The sequence below is a fragment of the Typopeltis vanoorti genome, chromosome 11 (assembly GCF_054136105.1).
Source record: "Typopeltis vanoorti isolate ZY-2024b chromosome 11, IOZ_Tvanoo_1.0, whole genome shotgun sequence".
In the NCBI taxonomy this organism is placed as follows: domain Eukaryota; kingdom Metazoa; phylum Arthropoda; class Arachnida; order Uropygi; family Thelyphonidae; genus Typopeltis; species Typopeltis vanoorti.
In genome coordinates, this window is record NC_143559.1 from 35,606,615 (window position 1) to 35,632,310 (window position 25,696).

At 33.4% G+C, this 25,696-nt stretch overlaps 1 protein-coding gene across 1 annotated transcript in view; it reads right to left on the minus strand.

Moving 5' to 3' along the window:
• The window catches only part of LOC150101440 (calcineurin subunit B type 2), a 76,371-nt gene that overhangs the window by 34,403 nt on the left and 16,272 nt on the right, over positions 1 to 25,696 (minus strand). Inside the window, exons 2-4 of the mRNA XM_090400973.1 lie at positions 20,105 to 20,144; positions 11,156 to 11,332; positions 3,971 to 4,030 (exon numbers count right to left, since the gene is read on the minus strand). Coding sequence (XP_090257099.1) covers positions 3,971 to 4,030; positions 11,156 to 11,332; positions 20,105 to 20,144 — 277 coding nt within the window. The remainder of the gene's footprint in view (positions 1 to 3,970; positions 4,031 to 11,155; positions 11,333 to 20,104; positions 20,145 to 25,696) is intronic.

The following is a 25,696-nucleotide window of genomic DNA, read 5'->3' on the forward strand; positions in this document are numbered from 1 at the left end:
TACTTCGAAAAATTGCTAAATGAAACAAGCAGTGATAGCACAGAGAAGAGAGAGAAGCTATTCAATATGCTACAGTTATATGGTGTCAATGGGGCATTATATCAAGCAATACTTAGTCTTTATTTGAGTTGTAAGTCAGCAGTTAGAATTGAAAGAAGTACAGGAAGATTGTTTAATGTTAAATCTGGTGTGAGACAAGGATGTACATTATTCCCTCTGTTATTCATTATCTTTATGGATCACGTTATGAAGGAAAGTGGTATTAAACATGATATCAAAATTAGAGATGTTAATGTCAGCTCTTTGCTTTATGTGTACGATGTTATACTTCTAAATAAATCCGCTACAAGTCTGCAAGAATCCTTGACTAAATTGAATAACTGTTGTAATAATTATGGTCAGCAATAAAAAGACAAAGACAACGAAAATAGTCAGAATCATTGAAAATGTAAACTGCGTTGTGAACGGAGAACCTGTGGAACAAGTAAAACATTTCAGCTACTTAGGCACAATTTTTAGTGAAGATGGTAAATTAAATATGGAAATAGTGAATAGAATCAACAAAGCTGGTATGGTAGGAAGTCAATTGAATAAATTCATATGGAATAAGAGAGGAATTAGTCGGTATACTAAATTAGCTGCATATGAGACAGTGTTCAAACCAATTTTAACTTATGGATCTGAGAGCTGGGTCAGAAGTAAAACACTTGACCAAAGAGACTAGAGACCGCAGATATGAGAGTTCTGAGAAAGATTTGAGGCGTGAACTTTAATATGATTTTTAATATGATATTGCATCAATGGCAATATCATATTAAAAATGATGATATTAGGAAAGAACTTGACATTGTCAGCATCTAGGAATGTATTAGCATAGCTAATATAAGGTGATCTGGTCAATTAAACAGAATGGGTGTGGAAAGATTAGCAAAACAAGTGTTCTCGGCCAGGTGGCAGGAAAACGACCCAGAGTAAGACCAAGATATAGGTGAATTGATACTGTACAAAGTTCCTTAGATGATAGAAATATAAGATCTGATAATGTTGGAGTCTTGACAAGTAACAGACTAATTTGGAGGAAAATTGTAGATAGGAAGTTAGTAATAATGTAAATTTTTCATGTAGTACTATCACATCCTGTACACCCCTTGAGGGTACATGGCAGGAATTTGATGATGATGATGAGATTTTGCAAAGATACTTGACAGGATACCACAATGTTACACAAACTGGAACACACGAGGATGGATACTAAAATAACTGTTGATATGGATATGAAGTGGCTTATTGAGAGATACCAAACAGTGGTACATATGAAGAAGCAAAATCCAAGAAAACGTAGATAACTAATGGCATGCTGCAAAGCTTTGTGCTAAGACTAATATTGTTTAATTTGTACATGAATGATATTGGAAATGATTTAAAGAGAAATATTCAGTTATTTGCAGATGATCCAAAACTGAGTAATATAATAGTTAAGGCAATGTAGTAATAGTAATGAAATGAAATGCAAATATAAGACAATGTAATAGTTAAAGAAGAGCTTGCAGAATGATTTAAACAGGCTAACAGTATAGCCAAAACATTATGGGTATTAGTTTAATGTGGAAAAGTGTAAAGTAATACATTATGGGGTGAAAAGATTATGAGCTGTGTACGACACTGATGGAACTGTACTTCACAAAACTGTTGAAGCTACTACGAATTTGAAGGTGTTTGTAGATAGAGCAGAAGGTTAGAAGACATACTGTTAAAGTGATCACAGTAGTAGCTCAGAGGATTGCTTGGTTATTGAAGAACATACTAGCAAGCAGAGATACAGAAGTTATTTTTCCTCTTCATAAAGTGTTGATATCACCATATCTGGTTTACTGTTAAGGTTTGGTCACTTAGGATGAGGGAGTAGTGGAGAGGATCCAGAAATGGCTGACAAATATGATGAATGAGCTGTGGAATGCTTTCCATGACAATAGATTCAGGATTTATGAATTGCAAAAGTTGGTTGATAACTGGTAAAGAGGATGTAATAGAAACATTTAAGTTACAAAAAGGGTTTTATAGGATTAATACAGAGGAAATGTTTCAGCATTTTGCTAGAGGGAAAGAACAAGGGATTAACGTGTTAACAAGAGCATGAGGACTAGCTTTTTTTTTTTTTTTTTTGCTTGGAGAGTGGTGAATGAGTGGAATGGGTTATTAGAGTCTGTCGTGAGTGTTTTGTCTGACAACGAATTCAAGGAGAGGTACAACAGATATTGCACAGACCATTTGAGTTTCTCACGATGAATATTCAGACTCCATGGACATATGTATTCAATAATAACATTCATTTTATGATTAGTTTTTCTTATTATCAACTTTTGTGCAGTAATCAGCATCTCAGATTTAATCAGGTCTCACATCTTTTTATCTTTTAAAGTATTCTGAATGGCATAAACTGACCTGATTCTCAGTTTTTCTTGGGGTCTTATGCAATAATGTTAAGATTTTTCTGGAATCTTCATTTTTAATGATTTCACCAGTAATGCCAAATGTTCAGTTCCCTTGGAGCTGTCATATCTGTGGATTCCAAAGTTTCATCAATTGTGTTATTTCTATCCTAAATGAGATATGCAAGCAAAAATTATTTGTATACTTTTTGCATAGTATAATTTGGTGTTATGACTCTTTTCTCCATATAAATTCATTCAACTAGATCCCAAATATGCCAACTTTAGTTAATGGATAATCAGTTTCATATTTAATTTTGGAACTTCATTCACTAAGATTTGTGCCTAAGGTAGCAAAACGTATAAGTTGTCCAATCAGAGAACAGTAGATGTTTTCAATTTTCCTTCCTATTATCAGTTTTGTTCTTTTAATTGCTGACTTCATCATCATCAAATTCCTGCCATGTACCCTCAAGGAGTGTTTATATCAATTTTGTCATAGCAATTATTTAATCAGAGCAACATTCTTAAAGACTTGCAACAAATTCCTTTATTATCAACTTTTGTACACAGAATAAAGAACTAAGCTTAATATCCCTATTTAAATATTATATTTATTATCACTTTATTTAATGATTATAAATAACACTAGAGATAGTGTACGCCTCTGCCTCACATCTGATTTAACATCAAGTCATTTACTGTATATCCTTCAATTCTAACTATTGATTTAGAATCAAATATAAGCTATGTTTCATCCTGTATAAAGTTCCATTTACACATTCATTGTGTAGAAATTATGGAGACAAATTCTTGTATTGGAGGCAATTACTTTACTTAAAACTAAGGTAAAATAACAATTGACATTTTGAACTGAAGTTATCATCAGGAGTGTGCACGCACGCACACACACACACTGGGACACAAGCTACATCACAATACACTTTAGTAAGCAGGCATAACTATTCCATTAACCCTAGCCATGTTGTCCTCCTCTCATGAGGAAGAGTAAAAATGAAAAAAAAGTGACAGTCTGGTTATTGTATACAAATCAGTGCTGGTGTCAGTGGTATATGCAAATGAGCCAAGGAATAAAAGCAATCATTTTGTGATAGCAAAATTCTTGAATATCATTTATGAAAATAGGCTTTTTTTAAAAAAAAAAAAAATTTTTTTTTAATATCCTAAGGAATAGCCATATCCCAAGGTATTCTTTCATTCTGATCAACACCACTGAAGACCAATGATCAATTTCAGTTATATCTTTCCTAAATTTTTATTTTATTTTAATCTGTAATGACTATTGTGCTGATGCATTTATCTAAGATGCTTTACAGGTTCTAGTTCCTAATTATTCATTGGACATATTATAAGAACTGCAAATAATCCTGAATGCAACATGTATTTTAAAATAAATCCTGATTAAAGTAATTTACCAAAAAATTATATTAATATATAATTAATTTGTTTATATCCTTATAATTCAATTGTTTGCTTTTTTAAACTTAATATTTCAAATACTGTAAGATAATTTTACTTACACCTCAATTTTGATTCTTTATCTCCTTTGACACTGAACTGGGATACTCCCTGAATGAACTCTGAAACATTAAAATCAATATTTTAAATACATGAATACAAAAAATAATTATAATTTAGTAAAATATTATTTTCAAATTATCAAATACAATAAAGAAAATTATGGATGATAAATGCATGCAGACATCAATTTAGGTTTGGATTCAACAGCACAGGAATTTCATCTGATATGATACCGTGGTGTGACAAATTCCTAGAATGCAAACATACAAAAATGATATTTTGTACATTAATGAGCCGAAGATTTCAGGTTTTGCTGATAATGCAAACTGCCATTAACTCCTTGAAACATTTTCTTAAGACACAACACGTGGTGGTATATCATCACTAAGTCCTGTTGCCTTATTGACATTGTTTACTTATTTCCTCATGTCTTATGCTTACTCACCAGCAGTTCAAACTCTTTCATTTTTGTTACACTTGAGCTTTTTATGGTGTAACACTAGTGAGAGGATGAAATACTTTGATGATTTGCTTACTGTATACCTCAACTAAGTCCTCTGCAGCAGTTATCTATCATTTTCATCCATTAATGTTATCTTACCATAATCATTCTTTCTTTGCTTGTCACATGTTGAAAGAACTCTAGTATTTTTTTTTTTTTTTTTGTGCCTGATTTGCCAATTTCTGTCCATATTGCACACTGTCCTTATCGAGTCACCTTTCTGCAACTGATTATTACCATTATTCATCTTGTGTTGCTTCCAGAGTGAAAAATCCTATTCACTTTAAAATGAATAAAAAATGTTAACCTGAAAGATTCGGACATCATGGTCAGCTTTGATCTTACTTTTTTGTTTAGCAATGTACCACTGATATAAACCCTTCACCTTATCAAGCCACATTTCCATTCTGAATATTTTAATTATTCAAATTCACCACTTTTAAGGGTTATTTTTCATGGAAGAAAAAAAATATACAAAGAGCTGAACAAAACTGCTATGTCCCTCCCTCCTCCACTCTAGCTAATTTCTCCACGAAGTTTCTAGAAAATTAGGAAATCAACACAACTACACATAAAACAATTTGGCTATGCTATGCAGATTATGCATTTGCCATATGGTCTCATGACCAAGATACATTTTTCATTTTTTTGCACACTTGAACATCCAACATCCTAAAATACTTGACTACAGAAAACCTAGCAACTGTCTCCTTTCTAGAAACTACTTACATGACTACCAAAAGGCTCATTTTCCTTTTCTGTTTATAAGAGACCCACACACTGGATGTATACACACACATATATGCAGTAGATGCACTAGAGTGAACACCAATATGATGAAATGATGCTGCATTTTAATGAATTATGGAAAAGCTCTAGCCTAAATCCTATCAAATGCTATTTCAAGCTCACTATTACATACAGTAAATGCTGAAACCTCCACTGCAGTGGCCTGAATTTACTACCAAATGATGCCACAATCAAGAGACAAAGGAAATTCTGTGAAATATAAAAAAATAAAATTACATGAACTCTTTGATGACAAAACACACAGGATTGACAGGAATCATATATAAGTCATACAAATGACAATATGAGAAAGTACAAATGAAAACAATAATAGGAGACATGAACTAGAAAAGCTGGAAATCATAAAAATCTACAATTAATGTTTAAATTTTGAAGGGTTAGAAAGTTTGAAATATCACTCATCCAAAATCTTCATAATGAACTATGTAAATATTTGAACACTAAAAATTTAAGTTTTTACAATTAAAATCAAAAACGTAGCTCAAAAACTCTAAATCACAAATGTAGAATTCTTTATCTTATAGTCTTTAAAACACATGAGCTGGTACCCATATAAATTTCATAACTTTTACTATTCCCTTCCTCTTTGTAACAGATGAAGAAGGGCATGAGGAGTAGATTTTTTACAAGAAGTAGTTGGCGAGTGGAATGCATTGTGAATGTGTGTACACACACTCACAATGATAGATATGTTGCCAGTTAAGTGGATTTCTCATGATTAGCTTACTGACTTCATGGAGGTTACTGCAATAATAATTTCAGATAAGTGATATTAATTGAAACTAATGTAACATTTCAAAATTTAAACATTAATTCTAGATTTTTATTTTTACAATTTCATACTCTTCTCATCCTTTCTTTTGTCTTCCATTAATGTTTGCATTTTTACTTTTTCAGGTTGTCAATTTGTGTGCTTTATGTATAGTTCCTGCCAACCCTTTGTTCTGTTGTATATTTCCCACCTTCTTTATTCTATTTTTCATGATTTCATTTCACACAATTTCCTTTTTTCTATTTCCAGTGATTTATTTCTCATGGTCATTGATGATAAACTTTTTCTGAGGAAGGCTAACTCCAGCTTTTCTCATATAATATATGAAAATGACAGCCTCTAGCAGTTCCAACAAAAACATCAATAAGGTTTCCATACTTTTTTTTCACCACACTCACAACATAGCACTGATGCCATTATAGATTTTGCGATCTATGGTATTTGTGTGTTTGTGGTAAGGAGGGTTAATCTTCTTTTGTTTTTATAGGTTAGGCTGTTATTTTATACTGTCGTCTATTTATTTAATCATTTTTTCTTTTATTATATCAAACCCACATGTGAAAGTTTGTACAACCTATAGCACAGAAGTGACATGAGTGGGCAACAGGTTAAGGGAAAGAAGGAATTGATGTGTTTCTTTGGAGATGACAAATGAAGGAAATGCTGACCTGGTTGGATTAGTGGATAGCACTTATTCTCCAATTAACAAGTGTGGATTTAAATAACACTATGGATGTGGAATTTCACTGCTTAGTGTGAAACCACTACTCTGTTTATTTACAGGAGGCCTAAAATAGCTTGAAGTTCCACTGCTGGTCTCTAGAATATGGTTTCCAGATTATATAGTAGTATTAATACCAATGTGCTATGGGTTTATAACTTTGTTGATGAAATTCACTATGAACTCCATCTACAAAGAAAGACAATGAGGAGAAGGAGCAGATAGTTTGGTAGTTCTGAAGCTGGACAGTAAATGTATGTTGACCTGAAGTTACTCATGAAGAAATTGAGGACTGATAGTTCAGCAGAACACTGTTCCACAAAAATACCCATCATAAGGGAAAAAAATGAATGTCTACGTGATAGAGTCCTTAGAGTGAATCAATGAGAAAGGTGTCAATTCAGTATACTACCTTCTTCTGAACAAAATTAAGCATTCTGAAGATTTTTGGAACACCATCCCAAATATAAGCAGTATTACAAAGTTGGACAGACCAGGGATTCATAATCGCAGAAGTTTTCCTAATCCTAGGAAGGTAGAGGGTGTCAAGTTTAAGTTACTCTGAGAAGAGTAATGTAATCCATTTTGGGGATCTAGTATTATTACAAGAAAGGGAAAATGAAGTCAGGTCTACTTAGAATCAATAAAACAGGACTGTTTTGGTAACAATGAAGTTCCTGAGATTGTCCTTGCACTACTGAAGCAGGAGTAAAGATTAAGGCATTATGGATCTAAGATTCAAGGACTGTGCAACAAGCTAAAGTGATGTCATCCATAAACCTATAGACAGGATTTGAGTGTCATCAGCAAACCTATAGAAATTATTTGAAAATAGTGAGGGAAAGTCATTTATGTGCAGCAGGAAGAGAGTGGGTGACAGTAGAGAATTATGAGATACTCCAGCATTGGCAGGGAATTTGAGGAGCATAGGCTATTTACTATGGAACAGTTTACAACCAAAGGGAAAACTGATGAACCAACTGAAAAGCATAGAGGATGGACAATCTTATGGGTTCACCTTCTATATTTCCTCTTTGTAATTATTGAATGTGATGATGATGAAGTTACATCCAGTAAAGTACAGAGGTTATTAGTGGGGAGGCCCTGGCTGATAAAAAAAATAAAAAATAAAAAAAAATCTGCAGCATGTTGAATATGAAGAAGTGTTCTCATAGAGCTATTTCCATTTGTGAGATTCCAATATTTGTGGACATTTCCAAAATGCTTTGCACCTTCATGACTGAAAGGAACAAGCAGCATCACATTGGCTAAGCTGTAGTTTATTTATTTTATTATTTTTTTTAAAAAAAAAAAAGGTTTCTGATTTTGATGATTTACTTGGTTTTAGACTCAATATCTATGTTTAACTGGTATACTAATTTTTCTTCTTATTTATTTATTTTTTACATATAATGTGAGGTATACATACTTTTCCTTATTTTCACACATGGCAAAATAGCAATTCAACTTCATGCCATGATTACTTTAGTTATTCAAGACCCATAAAATGATATGTCAAAGAAGCATTACTGCACTCAACAGCAAGCATTACTGTGCATTCAAAAACTAATAAGCATTATAAAAGTTCAGTGATGATATCCATCAACCTGACAAAAATTTCTGGTTACATATCTAATATTTATTTTTATTATTTAGCAGATACTGTATATAAAAAACAGGATGTCATTAATATAGATATAAAAACCTTCAAGTTAGTTAAGGGATTCTACCAGTTTAATAAATATAAAAAGAGTGGATGTTCAGATAGGAAGAACGAGAGGCTGTCCCTGGAAGTTATATAAAGTGGTGAGGAAGGGTGTGAGGAGAAGATTTTTTATGTGGAGAGTTGGTGAGTGGAATGCAATGCTGGAGTGCATTGTGAATGTAAGGTGTGCGAATAATTTCAAAGTTCATTAAGATAAATGCATAGCTGGTTGAGTGGGCTTCACATGAACTCCATGGAAGTTACAGTAAAAATAACACACACAGAAAGAGAGTGCCCAAAAAATTATGTAAAATCCTACTCAAAATGAAGAAATGGACTTTCTCGAGACTCCTCCCCCCCCCCATTGTTTTAATGATATATATGCCAATAAATCAATAGAAGTGCAATAAAATGATTAGTGGTGTTGTACTCTTGTTTGGAGATTGTGTGAGAAGCATTCCAAGTAGAGGTTAATAAATAATAAAAATAGAAATAACAATGAAAACAGTTTTTGTTTTTGTTTTTTTTTGGAAAATAATTTATTACATTAATTTTTATTAATAGAATGGGCATTTATATCATGCATATTCTTCTGCATTTTCTTAAAGTTAGAAAATATTATTTAGAAAGAATGACTTTTTATTAAATAAAAAATATTCTATTTTGTTCAGTGTGCAGCTGCTCACCAGCTGGCAAAATCTACTCACCACAGATGAATGGGTGGGCATATTTGTCGAGCCTTTATACACACACTATCAAAAGTATCTGGACACTCCTCTGTAATTCATAAACTGACATCTAGATGTCACTACGACCTCACTTACCAGTATAAAAGGAGGAAGGAGCTGTGTGTTGTTCAGTGATAAGTACGAGCAGAATGGGTAGGTCAAGGGAGTTCAGTGACTTCGAACGTGGACTAGTTATTGGTTGCCACATCAGTAAGAAATCTGTCAGAGACATATCAACCCTCCTTAAGTTGCCCAAGGCAACAGTTGGTGAAGTGATTGAAGTGGAAACGTGAAGGCACAACCACAACAAAACCACAGTTGGGTAGGCCACGTTTAATGACAAACAGGGACCATGGGCACTGAAGAAGGTGGTTCGTGGAAATCACCAGACATCGAGTGAAACAATCACCTGGGAGTTCCACAGTGCTACTAACTGTCCAGCCAGCATCATGACTATGCATTAAGAGGAATGGGGTTCCATGGTTGAGCCGCTTTAACCAAACATTTCTCCTGTGAACACTAAGCACCCCCCCCCCCCCATGCAGTTATGTAAAGAGCGACGCCACTGGATAACTAGAAATATATGATTTGGAGTGATGAATCAGGTTTTACCTTGTGGCAGTCTAATGGGAGGGTCTGGGTGTGGCAAATGCCTGGAGAACGATTCCTGCAAGTGTGTGTAGCACCAACAGTAAAATTTGGAGGAGGTGCCATTACAGTGTGGGGGTGTTTTCCATGGAATTGACTTGGACCTCTTATAACACTACACAGAAATCAAAATGTGGAAGGGTACAAGGACATTTTGACCCATTGCATACTGTCTACAGTAGAAGATCAATTCAGTGATGACTATTGTCTGTATCAGAATGACAATGCTACCTGCCACAGAGCAACATTTGCAGACAGTAACGTTCCAGAAATGGATGGCCGGCCCAGAGCCCTGACCTTACCTTTGGAATGAATTAGAATGGCAATTTCACTCCAGACCCCAACGATCCACATCACAAACTGCTCTGGCAACAGTTCTTCAGGAAGAATGGGCTGCCATTCCTCCAGAGACGTTCTGACATCTGGTAGAAAGTCTCCCCAGCAAAGTTAGAGCTGTCATAGAAGCAAAGAGTGGATCCACCCTGTAATAATGTCCACTACTGGAAAATGTGTCACAGGGAAAGTCTGATTACAGTTTCGAGTAGGTGTCTGGATACTTTTGATCAGATAGCGCACGCACGCACACACACACGCGCACACACACACACACAAAATTCCCCATTTACATGGTAGACTGGTTCCAGAAAAAAACATGTAAAAAAGAATATAGTGCATATGAAAAAATAGAAGAATGGTTCCAGACATGAAAACCCGATACGAACAATAAGTTATTTTCTAACGAAACATATGAAAATCATTGAATAAAACTCTATTTAATTTTAATGGAATATTTTTTATTTTAAATACTTATTTAAAGTATATACATACATATCTTTCTAAAAGAAAATAGTGCATCACTAATAAAATAAATTCAAAAAGGGAAAAATTGCTGCAAAATAACAGAGTTACATGATCCTATCTTTAGCTACTTTAAAGCCACCAACACTTTTTTGTGATTTTGCTATATAAGTTCTACTTGACATTTTTTTCCAAGGCTGGTCTCATCTACGTTCATCATAAAAAAAATAAATAAAAAGAGTCGTGTAAAAAGAGAATTACCTGTGTGTGTGTGTGTGTGTGTGTGTGTGTGTGTGTGTGTATATACACACACACACGTACATACATATATATCATTAAATTATAATTTCATGTTAGAATAACAATTCATGTATACAAGAATAATAATTACTCGAATATACTCTTATAATAGTGGTATATAATAATAATAATAATAATTACTATATAAATAATGAATTTAATTCATTCATTTCCTCATTTTTTTTTTAAATATATGCTACCTTTAAAGTCCACTTCTCCATTACCATCTGTATCAAATATATCTATTACACGTTGAACTAAAGGATTTTGTTGTAATTCAGGCAAAGACATGAATTCATCCACACTTAGTGATCCAGAGTTATCTAAATCAAGTTTCCTAAACCTTTTGCCCAGTCTTTTGATTTCATCAGCATCAACTGTCAGAGAAAAAGGTAAATCATTAAATTACAGTTAGTTTTACATCTATTAAGATTTAATTTCTAAATTAGGAAAAATAGGATTAGTACATGTATCTTACCATACTTGACGATCAAATTTAGTATGCTGTGTGCATGCATGAGAGAGGATGGGAATTAAGAAAGCCTGCGCAATTCACAATTTTATATTTAATGATTGCTTCCACTTTCATTTCTTAAGGAGTTAGGACTGATGTTAAATGAAATTTCTCTTCAAGGACTTCAAAACATCTTTATTAATTTCCTGTTCTGTACCTTCAAGAGGTATACCACTGACAGTACTATATGATAAAGCTTATATTTTACACTATTACTAATCTCTTATCAACAAATTTCTTCTGAATTAGTCTCACTGTCAGCATGCCGATATCATATCTTATATTCCTGTCTTCTAGAGTAATTCTGGTTGCATCAATCCACCTAGAGGCATGGTCTTCCTATGGGATTCTTTTTATTCTACCATTTGGGCATCAAGCACCTGTTTTGCTAACCTTTCATTCTGTTTAAGTGACCATATCACCTTAGATTAACTATGCTAGAATATTTCAGAATGCTAACAATGCCAAGTTCCTTCATAACATCTTCATTTTTAATGGCAGGATTAATATAATTAATCAGGATTAAGCAGATTAATCAGAATTAATATAATTCTGTCATTGATCCAATCTGTTCAGTATCCTAATTTCTTCTCAAATATGAGAGTCTAGTCTGATCAACAATTATTTCTAACCCAACTGTCAGATCCATAAATTAAAATTGGTGTAAACCCTGTCTTGTATATTGCTAGTTTAATGTTTCGGCTAGTTTCTCTTTTATTCTATCCAAATTTATTCAACTGGCTCCCCATCATACCATGTCCAATTCCATATTTAATTTGCCACCTTCACTAAGAATTGTACCTACATAGCTGAGATATTTTATTTATCCTATAGGTTTCTTCATTGAGAATGCAATTCAAATTTTCTATTTTCCTGCCCATTTTCATATTCTGGTCTTTTTAAGCTGTTTTTATACCACATTTGTTACAGCTGTTATTCAATTTAGTTAAAGAATCCTGGAGACCTGCAATGTATTTGTTTATGAGTATACAATAATGGCATAAAGCAAACAGTTAAATCTGTTATCTCCAATTCTGCTATCAGGTTTAATGCAGCTTTCTTTCATAATGTGACTTGTATAGATGAGGAATAACAGTGGAGATAGTGTGCATCTTTGTCTTACACCTAATTTTACATCAAACCATTTTCATAACCTAGTCTTTTTAAGCTATTTTTCATAATACTTCCTTTGCTTTTTACTTCAGACTATTTATTGCTTTGTACCCAATATAATTAGCATTTTGAAAAGCTTCTCCTAACACCCTATTGTATGTTTTTTTTTAGATCTTCAAAACTTATGTGCAGATCCTTGTATGACAATGATTCCAAAACATGATGTGTGTTAATAAGTTACATATAACTCTTAATTACATTACAGTTATTTACATTTCAAAGGCCAAATTTTCAGAAAATTTTTTATTTTTTATGTGAATTTTTTTCCAGATTACTAGTCAACAACATGCTGTCACTCGATTAAGGTCTCAAATTACAAAATCTTCATAAAAATAATGGAATTCTCATTTAAGCTGTAATGCATTTTAAATCTGACCAAAAGCTCTAAATAAATAATGCAATCTTGTTTATCAGTAAATCACCAAGCATTTTCACTAGAACTTAAAGAATGAAATTTCAACAACACAGTTTAGTGTTTGAGGGATGATTTGATTGACACAGACTTCTGCATCATTCTTTACAACCTGTTTGATACCTGACACTCTTTTCAGGTGCTCTTTTGCTGTATTTCACTTCAAAGCTGTGTTGCTAAGCTTAATAACTCACTATACTTATTAAGCATAATAGGAACTGAGCATGAATGAGATTTCAATTGCTATGTAAATGTATACATAACATGTTTCATATTCCATGTATTCAGATTTAAGTTTTTAATTACAGCTGACTACATACAGGGTGTTCGGGATAAATTTGACAGTTTCGTAAGGAAAAAGAAAATCTTCTTTGTATCTATTAAATTTAATGAATTGACAAAAAAACATTACAGGCAGAGTTAATTACAATACTATCAACAAGATTTACTCAAAATAACCACCATTAGCATCGATCACAGCTTCAATTCTGCTTCGGAACCTCGAACAAGCTGATGCTACAGTCTCCCTGGGAAGGGCCGCAAAAACTGTTTTAATTTTATCCATTAACTGGGCTTTTGTATTACTGGAAGTGCGATTGGTGTCTTTTTCAACTGCGCCCCATACAAAATAATCCATGGGGTTAAGGTCTGGGGAGTTTGGAGGCCAAACATTTGGACTGGTGAAGTCGTAGAAATTTTCAGACAACCATTTTTGACTTTTCCCAGAGGTGTGGCAAGGGGCCGAATCCTGCTGCCATACATACGGCCTACCATTGGCTACCCTTGTTATCCAGGGCTTGACTACAGTTAGCAACTCCACGAACAAAGCCCGAATTCCAATGCCAGGGTTCTTCAACACCTGTTCCTGCAGATTTGCGAGGAATTCTGCTGTACGAACGCAATCAGATCGTCTGCTAGGGATCTTTCTTCTTGCTACATCCTCGTAGTCACCATTGCAAGTCTCTAGTTCATGCCTGATTGTTTTTACTGTATTCAGGGAGCATTGGGCAGCAGTCGTAATATCCTTATTTTGATGGCGGGCACGAATCATCATGATACAAGTTATTCTCTTCCATGATTCAGGTGGGTTCCAGCTATCCATCCTTTCTGACATCTTGTATATGAATGAAGAAGGGTCCAAACTTTTAAATGAAGAGAAGTGTGTGTTAATACATGTAACTTACGGAAAAATATAATTAATTATAAATATGTCAAATTTATCCCGAACACCCTGTATAGTTCAGATCATGCCTTAGTTTTCATTGCACTATGTATAGGGGCAAGCATATCATCTCTGCAGCTTCTTTGAATTTTTTGTATGCAATCTTTGTAAGAATTATATGGAACTTTTGTTTTGGTCTATTGTTGATAGTAAGGAAAGGTAAACCTTTTTCATGTGCACAGTAAGTATACTCCTGGTTTTTTTTGGAGATGGTGACCAGCTTTGGCAATTTATATAGAGGCTTATGTGTGAAACGAAAGTGACTGATACTGTTAGGTTTCAAGAACATGTTCTGTGTACGTTTGTCTTATATAATAGTGTAACAGCACTTCTATAACTGTAACTGTCTTAGTGATCAATCTTGCATCTTGTTTCAACATCGCATCTTGGATTCTAATTACTATTCATCATAGTGTTTTCTTTCTTGCTGTGTCAACTGACACATTCTGATAATAGACAGGCTTGTGTCAGAAGTCATTCTTTTTTATGTCTGATGGTATTAAGCAACACTACACAAATGAAATAAGATATTAAATAGCAGATACTTTGCTGGATTTCAAGCCAAGCATTTTCATAGCACAAACAACTTGTCACAGTATAAAGGCACTAACAATTAGTGCTAAAAATGATTCAAACTAGGAAGATGCTAAATTTTCCTATATGTCCAAAGCAGGCAAAATACAGACATAGGACACTTCATACTCTTGGATGTGACAGAAGATGGAGTTTTTGCCCTTTGGTGAGGAGCTGAAAAATGTATGAAGCCAGCAGAAGCAATGAAACCTAACCTCAATGAATATGACTGCATTAAATTGTCATCAAAACTTTGGAAGAGTTATTTTAAGATTAACTCCAACTCAACAACTGTAAAATTTTTATCCAACATTAGAGAGTACCAAATTTGGACTTTAATTCTTTGTTCATTACAATTTGAACTGTTTCCAATACTCATTGCTAGTGTCCATATTGTGAAAAATCATTTGTGGTCTGAAGAAGATGCTGGTTTGAAATCTAGTAAAATATTAACTACTTAATAAGCATTTATTTTGTTCATTTAATACAAACAGATGAATGAGGTCGTGATAATGAGAAGAGCCGTTCTTATGCACAGGTGCGAGGCTCTAGCTGGGGACCCTGAAAAATCAGGACCAATTTCATCAGGTCTCAAACAATAAGGGAGGGGGCCCTGCCCACCTCAGGAAAAATGCAAATATGGCCCTGATAATGAGATACTTTCAGTTGCAGCAATTTAATTTAGCTTTCTTAGTTTAATCTGGAAGATGATCAGAGTACCAGCAGAACAGTGATTAATAAATTCTGCACAATTTTCATATTTCTCCAAAACAATGGATAGTAACACCAATCAGATTTCATAATGCAATTATTCATTTACCTTTTGTCTCTATTACAGATGTTAATTGTCAAAATTTTATCAAGTTGCTTTGTAGCTCATCAGCTGGAGGTCATTAGAAAACAAAGCCCCCCCCCCCCAAGTATATATATATAATATTGTACTGTATAATATTACATCTTTTGTTTTTCAGTTTTAGATTATCCCTTAAATTAAGGAAAAACCTTAAACAGATTGATAACTGGTTTCATAGAGAAACATTATATTTGGATTCCACTATACAATAATTAATTTTGTCTTATTTATGAATCAGTAACATTCATATCACATCATTTTTTATGGAATGTACGGAAAAATGCTGTAAACGTATAACTAATCATATACTAAGTAATATGCTTATTTTTCAGGATGTTAACACCAATTCATGTAACACTTCCAACAAGTCAAACTTTTACGTTGCAAGCTCCTTATACATGCCAGGTTATGTGAACACATTCATCTTTAAAATATTACCAAGTTTTCTAAATTCAATATATAAGGTTTACTGCTTTCTATAACCAATTCCTTGCAAAAACATAACCTGTCTACTAAACTTTTTGGTACTGTTAAGTATTACGAAAGCAGTATACATTTTTTATTTACGAGAGTAAAAGACTATCAGTGACTGTCAATTCAATTTAATAGTTTATTTAGATAATAAACAATTTATTTTTGCATGATAACAGGTGTATAAAAGAGAGAAAGGGAACATCCTCTAACTAAACCTATGTGGAAATTTTATCCAGAGTGATTTTCGATGCAAATAAATGAAATTTATTTTCTATTTTCTATGCAAATAGATGAGATTTCCACATGACAACACTAAAGGGAACTTTCAATGTTGTGACGTGGGAAGCCAAATTCTGAATTTCAGCATCTATTAAAGCCAAAGTTATGTAGACTACTCTCTTTGTGATATGAAGCAGAATGAAAAACTATGCAAAATTTTAATAGCTTCTGGATTTTTCAGTCAACAATTAAACAAAAATGCACATTACAAATATGAAATGTTACAAGCATGAGATTTCATATGCAGGCCATTAGTGTTCAGAGCAATTAATCTGTAGTAATGCATGCACACAATATTGGTGAGGTGTATTCAATGAAATCATTTTCCAAAACTGGAAAAATTTGAGGAAGCCATCCTTATATAAATTCAATTAATGCAGAGCTTCACCACTCTTTTTAGAATCTTTCTATTAATAAATCGATTTTGTGACTTTTTCAAATCCTCAGCACTGGATTTACCATGGTATTACACTACTTAGATTCCATGAAGATGCCCACAGTGCAAAACCAAGGCAATTCAAATGCCCTTCAGAAGGAAATATTCTTGCTGGAATATCTCCATAGCAGTCATGAGAAGAACACGATGTTTGTCCATTTATTAGAAATGAAGGGATCAAATGCTGCTCAGGATGTGAAGAACCTTTATAAGAGCTTCTCTGCTGAAAATGAGTTAGATGATCTCATACAGAGGAGTCAGTTTTTTTTCTCTCCTGGAAATTGTTTTTTATTCCACAAAATACCATCTACAGGAAACTACTGTGTAATTTCCTGTTACAGAGTTATTTTTTTCAGAAAACTTACAGATGAGCAACTGCTCTTCATATCTCAAAGTTTCTAATCAAATTTGGTACAAAGGTTTATTAAGAACTGTTAACCTACATTTTACTCTAAGTTTCGTTAATGGATAAAAGAAGTATGGGAAATTCAAAAGCAAATGTTTATAGCTACAAGCTTAGCAAAGGATATCATTCTTATGCAAGATTATGCATAATAAGTTAAAACACTGAGGAATTATGAAATTAAAAACAATTTATACGGTTTGAAACTGCAATTTTCTAGACTTTGAATATAATAGGCTTGTTACTGCAATTCAGATTAGGCCAATGTAATAAGGATTCACAACTTCCCTTAAATAAGTGTTCATATTTCAAGATTATTCAAATATAGCAATTTAGAGTTAGTCCAAAGGCATTTATGAAATCCTATGCTCATGCAACTCATCTTAATTTGGTTAAACTAGATGTTATCAGAAGAGTGGATCTCTAAATATCAAGACATTCAGTTTATAAAATCTTATATCCAAGGCCATAGAATCGTCTGGCATAACTAAATTACTGTATCATCGGATAAGATATTTAAGGAAGTTCTGATCAAGCTAATGGACAAATCTCAATCACAGTGATCAACTTCCTATAACTAAAGTTCAGGAAACTGTAGTTTCAGTTTGTGACCCCCCCCCCTCACTTCCATCCATGTTCAGTGCATTTTTGATTCATAGTTCCTAACAGTATTTTAGTTTTAACATAGAATACATGTGTTTCAATGTTGCAACAAATCAGTCCCATCTTCTGAGAATTCTCTTATGTTAAAATCTATCAGAGTTCCACCACAAAAGACTACATAATTCAAAAATAAAAAATTTTCATTAATTCTTCAATTTTCAACTAGTTTTGTATACCCTTTTGTACACTTCTTTGGAAGAGTATTAGATGCAAGTTATACGACAAGAGATCATTACATTAACAAATTTAACTGGAATGGAATCTAGTTTAAAAATCGTTTAATAAATGGACTATGTGATGGTACACAGCTGGAATTATCACATTTCAAAACATAATGTGCATCATATCCAAGGTCTGTGTTAGATTCTGGATTGATGACTAGACTTGATGTAAGATGATTCCTTAGTTTTTATTGCAATGCATGTGTGCATTTCTTAAGCTAACTTGAGAATTTTCTGACAAAGCAGCTATAGCCAGTAAACAGCATTTCTTTATGCTCTGAACTTAGTCTCAAAGAGCAGAATGGCCTTCATTGATTTTATGATAGATTTTTTTGTCTGTTATATGTTGGATACGAGACAGAGTTACCACATCTTTGTATTCTTGCTTATTTGTTGTTATCCGAGACAGGTTACAAGACCTTGTTGATTGATGTGCACCAATATCATTTTGAAAACAGGTATGTTGCTAGGGACTAGTAGATAGGTTCTATCGTCTCTTACAGTTTTAATTATTCCTATCTTTTGTGTGGGGAGGTGGTGAGATGATGCTTAGATGATGCTATCTTCTTCAACTGTAAAAATATTTTTTTTGAAGTCCCAATGGCTTCCCCCTCAACAAAATCAACTGAACTCTATACAACTCCCCCACATAAAATAATCCATTCCTACCCTGCATTCAGAGCACCTCTGAAAGAATATATCACATTCTTAAAAGGACTAACATTCAGAACTTACCAAAAACTGGCTATTCTTATCTGCATAAAGATCTTTCTATCATCTGGATTATCCTGGTGCCTACTAGAATTACTGCTCCTGCAAATCTGAATACTTTGACCAAAATTAAACTGCCAGTATCTTTTGATCAATATGAAAAATAACTCTCCAGTATCTATACTACAGTGACATTGGAATTACAGACCAAACTATTGACTCAGCTTATCATCTTCAGTGGAAAATGAACTTATATTAATATTATAGAGATGTAGGTTTAATCAGAGCAATTGTTTTTGGAATTTGTCACTGCTGAACAGTCCTCTAACCACGAGAAATATGGCTGCCTCACACTACCAAAAATCTGGGATACTTATGTCAGCTCCAACTCTCTTTATGCCCAAAGAAAAAACATGATTGACTAGGCATAAAGAAAAGAAGATAAATAATAAATGAGTTGTTTACCTTCTTTCTTTATGCTTTGAAGTTACCTTGGTGATCAAGATAAAATACTTATTTTTTATAATTAAATAAAACTTTCATTTGTTCTTCCATTAAACTAAAACATGAGTGATAATCATTTAAGTATTCATCAGGTTAGTTTTTAGCATAATCCCCAAATGGTGATGATACTTGGTGCTAAGTTATTGAAAAAGTTGAAATACTAAACCATAAAGTGTTTCCCAATTTATAACCACTGTTACAAATGTTAATTTACAATGGACATAAATGCGCTTTGTAGTTATCTTCAGTTACCAGACAGAATAAGACTTTTTATTATTATTATTAATCCTGTCAAACAATTCTCTTAAAAAAATGCTTTCTTTGAATCTTGAGGACTACTATGCAAAAAGTGTAAAATGAAAAAACCCATTCCAATTATTACAGCTTTTAGAATACAGCTATCTTATGTCGTGGAACAAAAGCAAAGAGAATCACGATCACAAAATATTCCACCATTGACTAAACTTTTGTTCACATCCTAATCCATTCAAAAAACTGTATAAATAAGAAAAGAATTCATGACTATTTAATGATTTTCACATAACCAGTAGTAGTTAACATAAATAAAACTCAAACAGAACTTATTTTTCATTTAATTTTAAATTGGAATAATAAAACTGTGTTATAAAATCTATTTGCAAATCAACAGAAATATCAAATCAAAACGAATTATGACATTCAATGCAATTGAATTCATTAAAAGACACTTACAATTTGAGCACATCTCCATCGGAAGAGAACTTTCATTTCCCTGAAATAAAAAAATAAATCAAAAAAGTTATTTATACGGAGTACACTAGTAATGGAAGGTTCAGATTTTAGTACACTTTTACTTTGAAGAGATTGATTTAGTTGTTAAGATTCTGCCAAAGCAACATGCTATGAGATAAGTAATTATGCCTGTAAAACCTTTTTTTGAGTGGGGGGGGGGATCACGGGTTGGTTTATCTGTTCTGCAGGATAAAAAGATGAGGTTTCTAGTAAAAACTCTACTACCTTCATATGTTACTCGTAAGTGACTATCTGAAAAGCACTTACAATGGCTTTTTAACATTTATGATTCGTTCTGAAGAACTGAGTTCATGTCCAAAGAGCAAAATTAGGCTGGATGTAATTACAACCTAAGTAACTACTATTATGTGGCCAAGTATGTCTTACTTGCATGTGTTTCTGGCAAACTTGCCTGCTCAATGGGCTAAAAAAAACCTATTCCTAAACCTTCATGTGAGACAAGATAACTTACCTTCACTTGAAAAATTCTTGCAGAGTTTCCTTCTGTCTTACATGGAGTTCAAACCTAGTTCTTTCCAATGGAAGGGCAAATGTTGTAGCAGCCTTGCAATTGCATTATGAAGGCACTACAACTGAAACTATGTATCTTAAGAATGCAATACAGTCATTACATTTTTAAAAGAAATATATGTGTAATCTGTCCAATACACAAAGTGTTCAGAATCTAAATAAAATGTTCCAAATAACAGATACTAAATGATTAACAGTAAAACAGATACTAAATGATTTTTAATACTGATTCTGACATGAATCAGTAACATGGACACGGTAAGAATTATTATTTATTTTCTTTATTTTGTATTTTTATATATTTATACAGTCCAGAAACCTTGCTCTGGAGACCAAACATGGAACTTTTTCAAGCATTTCAGGCCTCCAATAAGTAAAATAGTGATCTCAAGATATACCAACCACTTACAAACCGTGCCGGCATCCTTTGGTTTGAAAACATCTAGGTTTAAATCTCATTGTGTGTGTGTGTGTGTGTGTGGATCCCTAATATAACAGCTTTTCAATTGAAGGCAAGTCAGACAATCTTGTACTGAGATAGCAGAGTTCTTTCCTCTCATAGAAAGGACCCATAGGCTAGAGCAGAGGTCGGCAACCTGTGGCTCAGGAGCCGCATACGGCTCTTTTCGTTATTAATAATCTATTTTTGAATAATGCAAAATGAATGTTATTTATTAAATTAGAAAGTAAAAATCCTAAATATAGCATTTGCAATAAATTAAGGACATTTTATATTTAATCAAGAACAATTTACATTAAGTCAAGGATATTTTACAATTGAAAATAGTACATGCGATACTGAAAAATTTAATACTTTCATGTTTGAACTCTTTGAAATCATATGCGATAATCCTTCTTTACATTCGACTTGGATTATCATGGATAATTTAAGAATTCATAAACCCACTGATTTGTCAAATATTTGTTTTAATTATTCATGCCAATTAAAATTACTTAAGTTATGTTTTATGTTGTTTTAATTTATTAAACCAAATATGTCATGTTAGGCTAGCACATGTAGCGCTACGGTAGCACTTGCCTGTCTGAACACACCTAGAGTAATTATAATATTTTTCGATGTAGTTTCTAAATTTAAAGCAGTGATGAGCAATTACATAGTAAATCAAATACTTAGTTCGATCCGCATAAAGAATATTTTCTTTTTCTTTGATAAGAAAATGTTAATTTATTTTCCATTATTTAGATATATTTTAATTTTTTAACCTGCACAAATAAAACTACATGTAAAAATCAACATTCATAAAATAGATTTTTAATTAAAATATACTAATTCTTCCGTATAAAACGAATACCGTGGACCGCACAAAAAACCGGAGAGGGCCGCATGCAGCCTGCGGACCATTTGTTGCTCATCACTGCGTGCGGCTCCCTAAATTTTTTTTAAACAGATATAATTTTAAAAATGGCTCTTCACTCCAAAAAAGGTTGTTGAATGCTGGGCTAGAGAATAGATAAAATTAACATACAAAAATATATTTAAATGGTTAATTGTGGACTCCTGCAATGTCTTATAGCTCCATTGCACAGTCAATATTTTTTTCTAAAAATGTCCAACAGATAATAATCTGTCATCATTAATGGTTTTTAAAAATAACATTTTAATTTACCGCCCTGGTTGGCCGAGTGGTTAGCGTATCCGCTCTCCAGCCAAAAGGCTGCGGGTTCGAATCCCGCCATGGGCATGGATGTTTGTGATTGTCTGTGAAAATACTAGTGGTGGACTGTAGATGGTGGTGGATGAGGTTGAGTGGTGGAGACGGAGAGTTGTAGAGTAGGTGTCCTCCCTCGATGAGTCTTTGAACTCCCTGGAGGTGTTACATAATAATAATATCTAACTTGACACAATCTAAATCAACAATAAAAATTATCTTTATTATGATTTTTTTAAAAATAAGGTATTTTTCTAAAAAGTTGCTTAACAATTAAAGTTAGAAAACTGGGAGGAGACCTCCAGCAGGGATGCCACCCAGTTAAACAAGCATCCTCCTGTTTGTCGGGGAACCCCAGCATACAGCAATATGTCAGCTAATGGGACAAGCTCAAACTCAAGATCAGCAGAAATGAAGAGTAATTGAACAATGAGAATTACACATATCGTTCAAATTGGGGAAAGAGGTTTTTTTTTTTCTTTTTACTTACTGAGAAGGCAACTGATAAAGAAAAATAAACATCTGATTTCTCCCTTCTTATCTAAAATAGATTAGAATAGGAAATGAATACCAAAGCAACCAAGATACGATAGTAAATACATAGTGGATTTTTGTTCAGGATATGGAATAGTTATCACTAATGACATCTTTTTTTAAATATATAAAAAAATAATAATTTTTTTTATATTGATCCCAAACACGAGAAGATGAAGGACCTATAAATACATCAGTACCATGTGCAGGTTGCAAGTTGTAGTTGTTTGGGAATGAGAAAGACAGAAGACTGTTCCAGAGGATAAAGGTGGACAGAAGAGGAGAAGCAGTTGCACAGTAAAAGATGCTGGGCAGTGCTGCTCTTGTATTAACAGGTGCAACAGAAATTAGAAGAATATTGGTTGCCAGGCCAGTGGATCAATGAACATTACAGCACAATAGACATAGTGCTGAAATACTGCATCTGTGAGATAGAGGTTGAATAAGAGAGGGATCATCTATGAGCTGAATTGCTCTTCTCTAGACAGTGACAAGGATTTTCAGGAGTTTCAGGTGCACCACCTCAAACATCTGAGCAGAATTCTAAGCATGGAGGGATTTGAGATTTGGATGCTGAAGAGGTTACTGATGTGATGTGTTTATGCCAGGAGAGACTGGAGGTAAATGTCAGTCAAAGAAGAGATCCAATCTTGTCTGGTGATTTATGTATTCTGTGGGAAAGGGTAAGTAAGCTGAGATCTCTTTTATAAGAGAAAAGGCAAGACTGTGTTTTGGTAGCATTGAATGTGACAAGATTGTCCTCATCCTATTGAAAGATAATATATAGATTAATAATTAAGGCACTAGTTGCAGATAATTTTGTAGCTCCTAGGATGCCAGAGTGCTGCATGGTCTGGCAAATGAGTAGGATGAGTGGAGAACTATTGTATAAAAAGCTGATAAAGAAAAATAAACATCCGATTTCCCATTCTTATCTAAAACAGATTAGAATGTTTTAGATACGAATTTTAGAATTAAAACAGATTAGTTGTCACTAATCCTATTAGTGGCAACTGTCAGTAGATCATTTATGAATGGGAGAAAGAGAGTGGATGATAGGATTGGGCTTTGAGGCACTCCAGTATTGGTGGTAAAGCTCAAAGAGAGGGGAGCCATCTAACATAATTCACAGAGAATGACCAGAGAGAAAGCTGGCAATTAGAGAGTGGCAGAGAGACCAAAGGATGTTTAGAGCCCATGATGCCAGACAGGATCAAAAACTGGAAATTTCAAGAACATCAGCACAAATTTCTCCAAACCTTGTGCTCACAAGAAAAGTCTAGCTGATATAATATATTATTGTGGATAGCAATATTTTCATGTTGGTTCAAGATACAAGAGTGTACAGGGGGGGGATTGCAGAATCAAACAGGAAATGATCCTCTTAGTTTTCAGCAGGATGAAAATGATAATACTGAAAAGAAGAATACATAAAAAGTTCTAAAAAAAAAGTTGAGAAACTTTCAGAGGACAATGCAGACCAAATCTACAAATATTACTCAAGGAAAAATGAACGCTTGAAAACAATCAAATCTTGAGACTGTTGCAAACTTTGGAGAAAACAGACAAATTCAGCCATGTTAGTAGTGAAGTTGTTTGTAAAGAGAGAAAAATCTAAACTTCATAAAGTTGGAGGGAAACAATCCTGGAAAAGAAGAAATTACATTGAAAGTTCCTAGTAAATAAATCAGTATATGCTCTGAGAAAACGTAACAAAGCTATGCAGTGTGTGTGTGCGCACGCACAAAAGTAGCTAAATTAAAATCATGGGAAGACTTCAGAAAGAATAAGGATATAGAAGATAATACCAGGATGATGATAGAACATTCTGATAACTATTGAAAAACTCAGCAATGGAGGAAAGAGTACTGTAAAAAGAATCAGATGATAAAGATGACATAAAAACGGAAGACAAACTTCCTAGATGTCTAGAATAATTTTTTTGAAAGACAAATAAGATAAACAGTGACCAAACAGAATATTCAAGAGAAATGCAATTGGGATTATATATCAATACTTGAGGTAGAAAGAAAATTAGAAATGTGGAAAAGCAATTGGAGTAACTTCTAACCAGAAATGCCTCAAAAATGGAGGCATAAAGGGTATTTTCAGTGACAGCACTGCATAATTCAAAAGCCTAGTCAGAAAGTCAAACTCTAGATGATTGGAGTAGAATTTTCACAGTACCATGTATAAAAAAAAGGAGGGGTAATAAAACAACTTGACGATTACAGAGAAATTTTCGTATGAATTGTTTGGGGTACAATTTATGGAAGCATACTTGAGAAGAGGTTAAGAAAAATTTGCAAGAGAAACTTGGGGAAGAACAAGCTGGGTTCAGGCCAAATTAGGATTGTCAGATTTTCGTTTTAAGGCAAACAGATGAGCATGGGAACATAATAAGGATAGTTTTATGGATCATGAAAATGCACATTACAAGGTGCTAAGAAGAGATCTTACCCAAAATGCTACACTTATATGAATTAAACAGGATATTATACAAAGCAACTGCCTATATCAAAGTTCTAAGTCTGGCATTATAAGGAGGTACAGAAAGATGGCTTGCTATAAAACCAGGTGTAATGCAATGGTATACTCTTATTCATCATTTTATATGACCGCATTATTTTCACCAGTTTGTTTGCCTTAGCTTGACTGTTTTATGGGCTGAAAAACCCTTCCACCTCTATATAAGACTGGTCCAACTCTCTCAACATAATTTGAGAGATTGTTATTATAAAAGGTTCTTGCATCTTAAATAGAATTTGAACTGGTAATTTCCCACCAAAGGGTTACA